This window comes from Salvelinus namaycush, chromosome 11, assembly GCF_016432855.1.
Source record: "Salvelinus namaycush isolate Seneca chromosome 11, SaNama_1.0, whole genome shotgun sequence".
In the NCBI taxonomy this organism is placed as follows: Eukaryota; Metazoa; Chordata; class Actinopteri; order Salmoniformes; family Salmonidae; genus Salvelinus; species Salvelinus namaycush.
The window spans coordinates 26171546-26183730 of NC_052317.1; the positions used below are offsets into that span (position 1 = coordinate 26171546).

General features: G+C 44.6%; 1 protein-coding gene across 2 annotated transcripts in view; it reads left to right on the forward strand.

Annotated features, from left to right (window-relative positions):
* The window catches only part of LOC120055950 (tensin-3-like), an 82974-nt gene that overhangs the window by 45465 nt on the left and 25324 nt on the right, over nt 1-12185 (forward strand). Inside the window, exons 14-16 of one of the 2 annotated variants that reach the window (XM_039004024.1) lie at nt 3769-3932; nt 4180-4312; nt 4440-4523. In XM_039004024.1, the coding sequence (XP_038859952.1) occupies nt 3769-3932; nt 4180-4312; nt 4440-4523 (381 nt within the window). The remainder of the gene's footprint in view (nt 1-3768; nt 3933-4179; nt 4313-4439; nt 4524-12185) is intronic. The other variant, XM_039004025.1, reaches the window with a different exon arrangement.

Consider the following 12185-nt stretch of genomic DNA (forward strand, 5'->3'; position numbering starts at 1 on the left):
CATTTACAGGATCATCAAAAACTACAAGGAGAGCGGTTCAATTGTTGTGAAGAAGGCTTCAGGGCGCCCAAGAAAGTCCAGCTGTCATGATCGTCGTAAAGATTAGACCAAGGCGCAGCGTGCATAGAGTTCCACATCATTTTAATAAAGAGAAACTCACTTAAACAAAAACAACATAAGCACAAACGAAACGTGAAGCTACTGATGTGCACAAAGGCAACTATACGTAGACATGAACCCACGAACACAAAAGGGAAAATGGCTACCTAAATATGATCCCAAATCAGAGACAACGATAAACAGCTGCCTCTGATTGGGAACCATATCAGGCCACCATAGACATACAAATTACCTAGACCTACAAAACCCCTAGACATACAAAAACCATAGACAATACAAAAACTAGCATACCCACCCTCGTCACACCCTGACCTAACCAAAATATAAAGAAAACAGAGATATCTAAGGTCAGAGCGTGACACCAGAAAGCATCAGGACCGTCTCCTAAAGTTGATTCAGCTGCGGGATCAGGGCCCCACCAGTACAGAGCTTGCTCAGGAATGGCAGCAGGCAGATGTGAGTGCATCTGCACGCACAGTGAGGTGAAGACTTTTGGAGGATCGCCTGGTGTCAAGAAGGGCAGCAAAGAAGCCACTTCTCTCCAGGAAAAACATCAGGGATAGACTGATATTCTGCAACAGGTACAGGTATTGGACTGCTGAGGACTGGGGTAAAGTCATTTTCTCTGATGAATCCCCTTTCCGATTGTTTGGGGCATCTGGAAAAAAGCTTGTCCGGAGATGACAAGGTGAGCTCTACCATCAGTCCTGTGTCATGCCAACAGTAAAGCATCCTGAGACCATTCATGTGTGGGGTTGCTTCTCAGCCAAGGGAGTGGGCTCACTCACAATTTTTCCTAAGAACACAGCCATTAACCTCTAACGAGCCTCAACCCCGGATCCGGGATCACCCCCCACCCCCCCCCACACTGATTAGCATCGCTAGCATAGCGTCACAATTAAATAGTAGCATCTAAATATCATTAAATCACAAGTCCAAGACACCTAATGAAAGATACAGATCTTGTGAATAAAGCCACCATTTCAGATTTTTAAAATGTTTTACAGGGAAGACACAATATGTAAATCTATTAGCTAAACACGTTAGCAAAAATCACCATTTTTCTTTGTCCACCATTTTCTCTCAACACCAGTAGCTATCACCAATTCGGCTAAACTAAGATATTGATAGCCACTAACCAAGAAAAAACCTCACCAGATGACAGTCTGATAACATATTTATGGTATAGGATAGGTTTTGTTAGAAAAATGTGCATATTTCAGGTATAAATCATAGTTTGCCATTGCAGCCAGCATCACAAATCTCACCAAAGCTCCTAGAATTACTACAGACAGCAACGTGTATTACCAATTTACTCATCATAAAACATTTCTTAAAAATACACAGCACATAGCAATGGAAAGACACAGATCTTGTGAATTCAGACAACATTTCAGATTTTCTAAGTGTTTTACGGCGAAAACACAATAAATCGTTATATTAGCATACCACATACGCAAACGTTACCCGAGCACTGATTCTAGCCAAAGAGAGCGATATCGTATCATCGCCAAAATATATTAATTTTTTCACTAACCTTCTCAGAATTCTTCAGATGACACTCCTGTAACATCATATTACAACATACATATACAGTTTGTTCGAAAATGTGCATATTTAGCCATAAAAAACCGTGGTTATACAATGAAAATAGTAGCAAAACAAGCCTGGAAATGTCGGTCGCCATCTTTGAGTGATCTAGTTTAATCAAAAGCTAATCATATACTTGACTAAAAAATACAGGGTTGACAGGAATCGAAAGACAAACTAGTTCTTAATGCAATCGCTGATTTACATTTTTTAAATTATCCTTACTTTTCAATACAGGTTGCGCCGAGCGAAGCTATACAAAACAAAATGGCGGCGTAAGCGTGTAACATTTTTCGACAGAAACACGATTTATCATCATAAATTGTTCTTACTGTGAGCTGTTCTTCCATCAGAATCTTGGGCAAAGAATCCTTTCTTGGGTCTAATCTTCTTTTGGTCGAAAGATGTCCACTTGTCCGTCGAAATGCCCACTAACGTACGACCGGGACCCCCAAACGTGCCCAGCGCTTCAAAGTGCACAACAAAGCAATGCCTCAAAATCGCACTAAAAGGATATAAATTGCTATACAACGGTTCAAATTAACTACCTTATGATGTTTTTAACTCCTATAACGAGTAGAAACATGACCGGAGAAATATTACTGCCTACACTAATGCTTGGAAAAAGTGCAGGTCGGTGACCACCGCGCGCCCGGTGCATCTGGAAAAGAGTTCCTACCTACAGGTTTTTTCCATTTATAGTGGCTGTGATTGCGCAATCGATACCGTTCAAAGCGTCATCACGTAAAGGCATCCAGGGGAAGACGTAAGCAGTGTCCGTATCCTCATAGCAATAACAGTGGCCTTTAAACTGACTCCAGATCAGGGGCCAAAATGTGTGAAATCTGACTCCATGTCAGGGAAATTGCTGTAGAATGAGTTCTGTTCCACTCAGAGACAAAATTCCAACGCCTATAGAAACTAGAGACTGTTTTCTATCCAATAATAGTAATAATATGCATATTGTACGATCAAGAATTGAGTAGGAAGCCGTTTCATCTGTAGAGACAATTATGCTAATTTGAAACAGCACCCCCTATAGTCGCAAGAAGTTAATAAAGAATGGTACCAACACATCCTCCGAGAGCAACTTCTCCCAACCATCCAGGAACAGTTTGGTGATGAACAATGCCTTTTCCAGCATGATGGAGCACCTTGCCATAAGGAAAAAGTGATAACTAAGTGGCTTGGGGAACAAAACATCGATATTTTGGGTCCATGGCCAGGAAACTCCCCAGACCTTAATCCCATTGAGAACTTGTGGTCAATCCTCAAGAGGCGGGTGGACAAACAAAAACCCACAAATTCTGACAAACTCCAAACATTGATTATGCAAGAATGCCATCAGTCAGGATGTGGCCCAGAAGTTAATTGACAGCATGCCAGGGCGGATTGCAGATGTCTTGAAAAAGAAGGGTCAACACTGCATATATTGACTCTTTGCATCAACTTCATGTAATTGTCAATAAAAGCCTTTGACACTTATGAAATGCTTGTAATTATACTTCAGTATTCCATAGTAACATCTGATAAAAATATCTAAAGACACTTAAGCAGCAAACTTTGTGGAAATTAATATTTGTGTCGATCTCAAAACTTTTGGCCACGACTGTACATCTCTACATTAACATTCCTCATGGCTATAGGATGATAGGGCTTTCTGGGAGGCCTTAAATTAGCACCCCGGTGCCGAGTGGAGGGTCACCCCAGGCCAGGCCAGTCTATCACAAGTCTGCCCCCCACCTCACATCTCCCCCTCGGTCCTCAGCTGTCCGCTCACAACGGCACAGACACTAGTATTAAACTATACACATTATTATGCCAGTTGAAGGTATTGGAGAGGTATAACAACTCCTAGAGAGTGTAATCAAGAAGTTAGAGCCAGAAGTCTTTGGTATGATATTGCTTCACACATTGCATGTCACTTACATCGCTTAAAGGGTTGACATTCTTCAGAAGCATGTATTTCCCATAAACTTGAGGTGGTAGTGCTCTCTGGTATGTTCAGCATCAATGGCTAGTTCTCACCCTCCTTTCTGTCTCTTTGTGTCTGAGCAGCCGTCCCATCGTCCATTGGTGATGTCAGAGTGGACGCCATGCAGAGTCTGAGTCGGCAGGTCAGTGATGTCACAGATCACCCAGGGTTCTGTGGCTCAGGTTGGGGTATGCAGGAAGACTACAGGAGCACACGGACCTACTCACCCTGCGTACCTCACTCACAGGTACCTGTGAGAAAGGGAACACTTAATGTGTTCCCTTTCACCCTTTCACTTTGTGAAAAGTGTTATGAAATGTAATGTCATGTAATATTATAAATTGTATATAACTGCCTTAATGTTGCTGTATCCCAAAAATGGCCTTGCTTGTCATCATGTGCACAATTTAGTGCTGTGTTTTGCTGTGTACCATTTTTGATATGTAAAAAGTTGTGATGTTCACACACATGTTTTTGCTGTGTGTGTGTTTCAGCATGGCATGCTATACAGGAGTGACAGTGTGGACTACAGAGCTCAAGGTCCAGAGATGGACAGCGGAGTGGAGGCTGGTAGTGACATGACTCCTCCTACTCCTGCCTTCCCCATCTCTCCCCCTACACCTTATGGTAAGAGCCTCCTTCATTGTCTTGGGCCTCTTTTCAAAGGTGTGTGTGTGATTGCATATGATGGTGCTTGTGATCGTTGCTGAATGACTGCATTCTAAACCTAATCTCTTCATCTATCTTTCCACAGTGAAAAACATGCCGGAATTCCCTCACCTGAGGCAATCTCCATCTCCCAGCATGCAATCCTTCGGAGCTTACAGGATGGAGCAGGGTAGGTCATGGCTAACATTCTCATTAATTAATTATTCATTCAAATGAAGTGAGATAAATGTTTAAATATATTCCATAATTCAATGGTCTGGTAAGACGAGGGGCCGTGGTGTGTGTCTATTTGTCAATAACAGCTGGTGCGCGATGTCAAATATTAAAGAAGTCTCGAGGTATTGCTCGCCCAAGGTAGAGTACTTAATGATAACCTGTAAACCATGCTCTCTACCAAGAGAGTTCTCATCTATATTATTTGTAGTCGTCTTTCTACCACCACAGACCGATGCTGGCACTAAGACCACACTCAACGAGCTGTATAAGGCCATAAGCAAACAAGAAAATGCTCATCCAGAAGCGGCGCTCCTAGCGGCCCGGGGACTTTAATGCAGGCCATCTTAAATCCGTTTTACCTAATTTCTACCAGCAGTTCACATATGTAACCAGAGGAGAAAAAAACTCTAGACCCCCTTTACTCCACACACATAATTCTGACCATAATTCTATCCTCCTGATTCCTGCTTACAAGCAGAAACTAAAGCATGAAGTACCAGTGACTCACTCAATACGCTACAGGACTGTTTTGCTAGCACAGACTGGCATATGTTCCGGGGTTCATGCAATGGCATTGGGGAGTATACCACCTCAGTCACCGGCTTCATCAATAAGTGCATCGATGACGTCATCCCCACACTGACCGTACATACATTTCCCAACCGGAAGCCATGGATTTACAAGCAACATCCTCACCGAGCTAAAGGCTAGAACTGCTGCTTTCAAGGAGCGGGACACTAATCCGGATGCTTATATTAGCAGTTGATGTTATTCTTCAATAACACTGAATCAAATCAGGGGGAGAAAAATATATTTATTCAAAGAGAACAAATCATAGTTGTTATGCTGGAAAGTAGATTGCAGATTTCATTCTTCCCTGTCCTCAATGTTTTCTCCACTGAACAAAGAGACAGGAGGTAGTTTATAACCCAACCCTAGCCTGTAGTTGACCAATTAGAATTCCTTGCAGTAAAATTGGGCCAATGGCCAAATAACAAGTATCCCGTTTCAGGCTCAATGTATAGACAATTCATACCAATGAGAACTTGCCACATGTAGCTATGAGTCCAGGACGGAAATTGCTCCCGTGTCCCTGACCCATTAATCTTCAGTTCCCCATTACAGAAACAACTATTTCCATTGATCATTAATTCCGTCATTGTAAATAAAAATTTGTTCTGACTTGCCTAGTTAAATAAAGGTAAAAAAACTAAAACAAAAAACAAATCCCTATTACAGAAAAACAACTATTTCCATTGATCGTTAATTCCCTCTTGACCTTAAGTCCTCTTCGTTGTGCATTTATCTTTGAATATTCTTACACGTATAAGAAATCCCGCTATGCCCTCAGACAAACGTCAATACAGGATAGGCATGAGAGCACCAGCTGTTCCGGACGACTGTGTGATCACGTTCTCCGTAGCCGATGTGAGCAAGACCTTTAAACAGGTCAATATTCAGAAAGCCGCAGAAAGCTGACCGAGTCTGTAATACCTACATGTTTCAAGCAGACCACCATAGTCCCTGTGCCAAAGAAAGCGAAGGTAACCTGCCTAAATGATTACCGCCCCGTAGCACTCACATTGGTAGCCATGTGCCAAGTGCTTTGAAAGGATCGCCAGGCTCCCCTGCTACCGCTGGCTTGTTGGGCTTTCATGCCTCAGCCAGATCACCAGGCTCCCTTGCCTCAGCCAGATCACCAGGCTCCCCTGCCTCAGCCAGATCACCAGGCTCCCTTGCCTCAGCCAGATCATCAGGCTCCCCTGCCTCAGCCAGATCACCAGGCTCCCCTGCCTCAGCCAGATCACCAGGCTCCCCTGCCTCAGCCGGTCTGTCAGGTTCCCGCACCCCAGCAGGCGACAGGTTCCTGCGCATCAGCAGGGGTGACCGGTCCGCTCCTGATCACCGGGATTGTCCCTTTGGTTGGCGTCCTGCGGCTGGAGCCAAACGCGCCAGGGAGGGGGTACTGTCACGTATGCTCTCTCCGGCGCTCTAGATCGCCATGCTCCCGCGTCTCAGCCGGACTGACAGGTTTCCCGCGCCTCAGCAGAGGTGACCGGTCCGCTCCTGATCCCCGGGATCGTCATTTAGGTCGGCGTCCTGCAACTGGAGCCGCGTGTCGGGGAGGGGGTACTGTCACGTGTGCTCCCTCTCCGGCCTCTAGGTCACCAGGGTGTTCATTATGGCGCACACCTGTCACCATCGTTATGCGCACCTGCATGTCATCAGACTCACCTGGACACCATCACTTCCCTGATTACCTTCCCTATATATGTCACTCCCTTTGGTTCCTTCCCCAGGCGTCATTGTTTCTGTTTCATGTCTGTGTGTTGTTCGTGTTTCTTGTTTTGTATTGTGTTCTGTTTATTTATCAAAGCACTCACTCCTTACACTTGCTTCCCGACTCTCAGTGCATATCGTTATAGGCTGTAGTGGAGCGGGTCGAGAGTTTCAAGTTCCTTGGTGTCCACATCATCAACAAACTATCATGGTCCAAACACACCAAGACAGTCGTGAAGAGGGCACTACAACACCTTTTCCCCCTCAGGAGACTGAAAATATTTGGCATGGGTCCCCAGATCCTCAAAAAGTTCTACAGCTGCATCACTGAAAGCATCTTGACCGGTTGCATCACCGCCTGGTATGGCAATTGCTCGGGATCTGACCATAAGGCGCTACAGAGGGTAATGCGTACGGCCCAGTACATCCCTGGGGCCACTCTTCCTGCCATCCAGGACCTGTATACTAGGCGGTGTCAGAGGGCCCCAAAAATTGGCAAAGACCCCAGTCACCCAAGTCATAAACTGTTCTCTCTGCTACCGCAAGGCAAGCGGTACTGAAGCTCCAAGTCTAGGACAAAAAGGCTCCTTAACAGCTTCCACCTCCAAGCCATAAGACTGCTGAACAATTCATCAAATGCCCCCCCCCCCCCCCCCCCCCCTCCGATGCTGCTCGCTGTTTGTTGTCTATGCATTGTCACTTTACAATAGTAGGTCGAGGTACAGTCGAGGTACAAATTACCTCGACTGGCCTGTACCCCCACACATTGACTTGGTACCAGTACCCCCTGTATATAGCCTCGTTATTGTTATTTTATTATAGTATTTTTATTTTGTAATTTTTTTACTTTAGTTTATTTAGTAAATATTTTCTTAACTCTATTTCTTTAACTGCATTTTTGGTTAAGGGCTTGTAACTAAGCATTTCACGGTAAGGTCTACCTACACCTGTTGTATTCGGCGCATGTGACTAATACAATTTGATTTGATTACAGCAGTACTCAAAATATACTTCTTTTTTTCAGAGTACAGAACAATCCATAGAAATACCACTAATCTCTACTTAAAGTGAATGGATATATTGAAATGTCAGGCCATTGTGAGGGGAATGTATCATGTGGCACTTGACCTTTGACAAAGCCATTTGATTGGAGGAGTCGCACGATAGGGCAGTGGAACAATGGATATGTGGTCTATGTAGGGAAGTGGAGACATTAGAAGTGAAGGAGTCTATTCCACTCATTCTCTCTCATCCTCCTCTCCCTCTTTACTTCATCTCTCACTCTATTAAAGACAGAAAGTGGGTGTCAGAGAAAGAGAGTGAGTGAGAGAAATAGCTCTAGGAGACAGAGCCCAGTGATGAGGGTTTGAATTCAAGTAAGTGGTTTACGTGTGTTCATTGTTCATCACTGCTTTTGACTATCATGAGAACTTCTCTCGGAATGTAATCGACCATAGCCCTTTTAGGTGTACATCATGTTTATGTGTTTATATCTGGTTGTCTTTGTTTTTCCTGTGGTATTGCACCATTGCTGGTCACTTTTCCATAACGAATGTATGATCCCTGCCTGTAGTTGGGGATTTTGTGGTGGTTGGAGGCAGTGCACTAAAACAAAGCCTTCACATGGACTGCCTCCTTTCCCTGGGGGTTCCATACAAGTCTCTCTCCTCCCATGGTCGGTTTGGAGAACGTCTGTGTGGTTTCAGTACTGAAAAGAAACAGTTGTTTATAGCACATAGTGGCAAAGCCTTGAATGACTAAAACAGTAAAAAAAATTGTTTGTGCGTAGCCTTGTTGTGGTCTTAGATTTTTCTCAGTGGTGGAACACACCCAGTTATAAATCTGGTTGTTCTCAGAGATTGGGAGTGATGTTTTGGTTTATCATCTACTGGCATACATCTTAAACCATCCTTTTAGAGTATAGAGACATAATCAGACATGGCATAGGTCCCTTCTGTGGTTCCCTCCCTCCGAAACAAGTCATAAAGAGGGTTTTTGTTCCAAATCCAGTTGAGTAGTTGGCAGAGTTTTGCCGTCCTGTTGTGACTGTGGGTCATTGGTGAGGCATGGCAGTGATGATATCTGAGGTTACACTCACACACACAAAGTGAGACTCATAGAGGTGACCTTCATGTTCGTCTCTTTGTCCCTCTCTGACCCCCACCAGCCTGTTGTCATGGTGATCTGTGTCAGAGGGGTTGTGAGAGTGACAGCACCCCCAGACTGATCTGTGGCCCCACTGTGCCCACTTTGCCCAAGCACGCACCGTGTATAGAATCACCGCATTCAGACGTGCCACGTAACCATGGTTATGCAGGGTTGAGGAATTGGGGGGCACAAAAACAATTTTCTTTCCCCAGTGAAAGTACCTCTGTGTCAAAAGAAGGGTCGAAAAACAAAAAGAAACCAGTACCCCTCTATCTCGTTTCGTTGTCTGCCTTGTCCTCCACATTCCCATAGAGGTAACTGGGAACCCATGGAAACATCAGTCAGTCACTGAGCTGTATGGAATCTGTGGACTGGAAACATGTGGTTTCAGGTTCTGGGGGCAGGCACAATTTTTCTACATTTTTATTTCACCTTTATTTAACCAGGTAGGCCAGTTGAGAACACGTTCTCATTTACAACTGCGACCTGGCCAAGATAAAGCAAAGCAAAGCAGTGCAACAAAAACAACAACACAGAGTTACACATAAACAAATGTACAGTCAATAACACAATAGAAAAATCTATGTACAGTGTGTGCAAATATGGAAGAGTAGGGAGGCAAGGCAATAAATAGGCCATAGAGGTGAAATAATTACAATTTAGCATTAACACTGGAGTGATAGATGTGCAGATGATGATGTGCAAGTAGAAATACTGGGGTGCAAAAGAGCAAGAGGTAAGTAACAATATGGGGATGAAGTAGTTGGGTGTGCTATTTACAGATTGGCTGTGTACAGGTACAGTGATGGGTAAGCTGCTCTAACAGCTGATGCTTAAAGTTAGAGAGGTAGATATAAGACTCCAGCTTCAGTGATTTTTGCAATTCGTTCCAGTCATTGGCAGCAGAGAACTGGAAGGAAAGTAGGCCAAAGGAAGTGTTGGCTTTGGGGATGACCAGTGAAATATACCTGCTGGAGCGCGTGCTACGGGTGGGTGCTGCTATGGTGACCAGTGAGCTGAGATAAGGTGGGGCTTTACCTAGCAAAGACCTATAGATGACCTGGAGCCAGTGGGTTTGGCAACAAATATGTAGTGAGGGCCAGCCAACGAGAGCATACAGGTCGCAGTGGTGGGTAGTACATGGGGCTTTGGTGACAAAACGGATGGCACTGTGATAGACTACATCCAGTTTGCTGAGTAGAGTGTTGGAGGCTAATTTGTGAATGATATTGCCAAAGTCAAGGATCGGTAGGATAGTCAGTTTTACGATGGTATGTTTGGCAGCATGAGTGAAGGAGGCTTTGTTGCGAAATTAGAAGCCGATTCTAGATTTAATTTTGGATTGGAGATGCTTAATGTGAGTCTGGAAGGAGAGTTTACAGTTTAACCAGTCACCTAGGTATTTGTAGTTGTCCACGTATTCTAAGTCAGAACCGTCCTGAGTAGTGATGCTAGTCGGGCGGGAGAGTGCGGGCAGCAATCGGTTGAAGAGCATGCACTTAGTTTTACTAGCACACACTGAACTTATCTGAGAAGTAGTTGGTGAACCAGGCGAGTCAGTCATTTGGGAAGCCAAGTCTATTGAGTCTGCCGATAAGAATGCGGTGATTGACAGAGTCGAAAGCCTTGGCCAGGTTGATGAAGACGGCTGCACAGTACTGTCTTTTATCGATGGCGGTTATGATATCGTTTAGGACCTTGAGCGTGGCCGAGGTGCACCCATGACCAGCTCGGAAACCAGATTGCGGAGAAGGTACGGTGGGATTCGAAATGGTCGGTGATCTGTTTGTTAACTTAGCTTTCGAAGATTTAAAAAACCAGGGCAGGATGGATATAGGTCTATAACAATTTGGGTCTAGAGTGTCTCCCCCTTTGAGTAGGGGGATGACCGCGGCAGTTTTCCAATCTTTGGGGATCTCAGATGATACGAAAGAGACGTTGAATAGGCTAGTAATAGGGGTTGCAACATTTTCGGCATAATTTTAAAAGAGACGTTCCAGAATGTCTAGCCCAGCTGATTTGTAGGGATCCAGATTTTGCAGCTCTTTCAGAACATCAGCTGTCTGGATTTGGGAGAAGGGGGGGGAGGGGGGGGCATGGGCAAGTTGCTGCAAGGGGTGCTGAGATGTTGGCCGGGGTAGGGGTAACCAGGTGGAAAGCATGGCCAGCCGTAGAAAAATGCTTATTGAAATGATCGATTATCGTAGATTTATCGGTGGTGACAGTGTTTCTTATCCTCAGTGCAGTGGGCAGCTGGGAGGAGGTGCTCATATTCTCCATGGACTTTACAGTGTCCCAAAACTTTTTGGAATTAGTGCTACAGGATGCAAATTTCTGTTTGAAAAAGCTAACCGTAGCTTTCCTAACTGACTGAGTATATTGGTTCCTGACTTCCCTGAAAAGTTGCACATCACGGGGGCTATTCCATGCTAATGCAGAATGCCACAGGATGTTTTTGTGCTGGTCAAGGGCAGTCAAGTCTGGGGTGAACCAAGGGCTATATCTGTTCTTAGTTCTACAATTTTTGAATGGGGCATGCTTATTTAAGGTGAGGAAAGCACTTGGAAAGCACCATGGTGAGGAAAGCACTTTTAAAGAGCAACCAGGCGTCCTCTACTGACGGGATGAGGTCAGTATCCTTCCAGGACAATTCGATTAGAATGGCCTGCTCGTTGAAGTGTTTTAGGGAGTGTTTGACAGTGATGAGGGGTGGTCGTTTGACCGCGTACCCATTACGGGCGCAGGCAATGAGGCAGTAATCGCTGAGATCCTGGTTGAAGACAGCAGAGGTGTATTTAGAGGGCAAGTTGGTCAGGATGATATCTAAGAGAGTGCCCATGGTTACGGATTTAGGGTTGTACCTGGTAGGTTCCTTGATAATTTGTGTGAGACTGAGGACATCTAGTTTAGATTGTAGGACGGCCGGGGTGTTAAGCATGTCCCAGTTTAGGTCACCTAACAGTACAAACTCTGAAGGTAGAAATAGAATGAATAGAACGGGTGTTCCAATTGAAGTCAATGACGGCATAATGACTGGACTGGCAGCCATTGCAGGTGAACCCATAAGAGCAAAGAAGAAATTAAAAGCAGGAAGTAAAAGCAGGAAGTGTAGCCATCAATATGTGCTGTGATTTGTTGATTCAACTCAACTGACATTACAAAAAATGCATTCCATTGCATTAGCCAC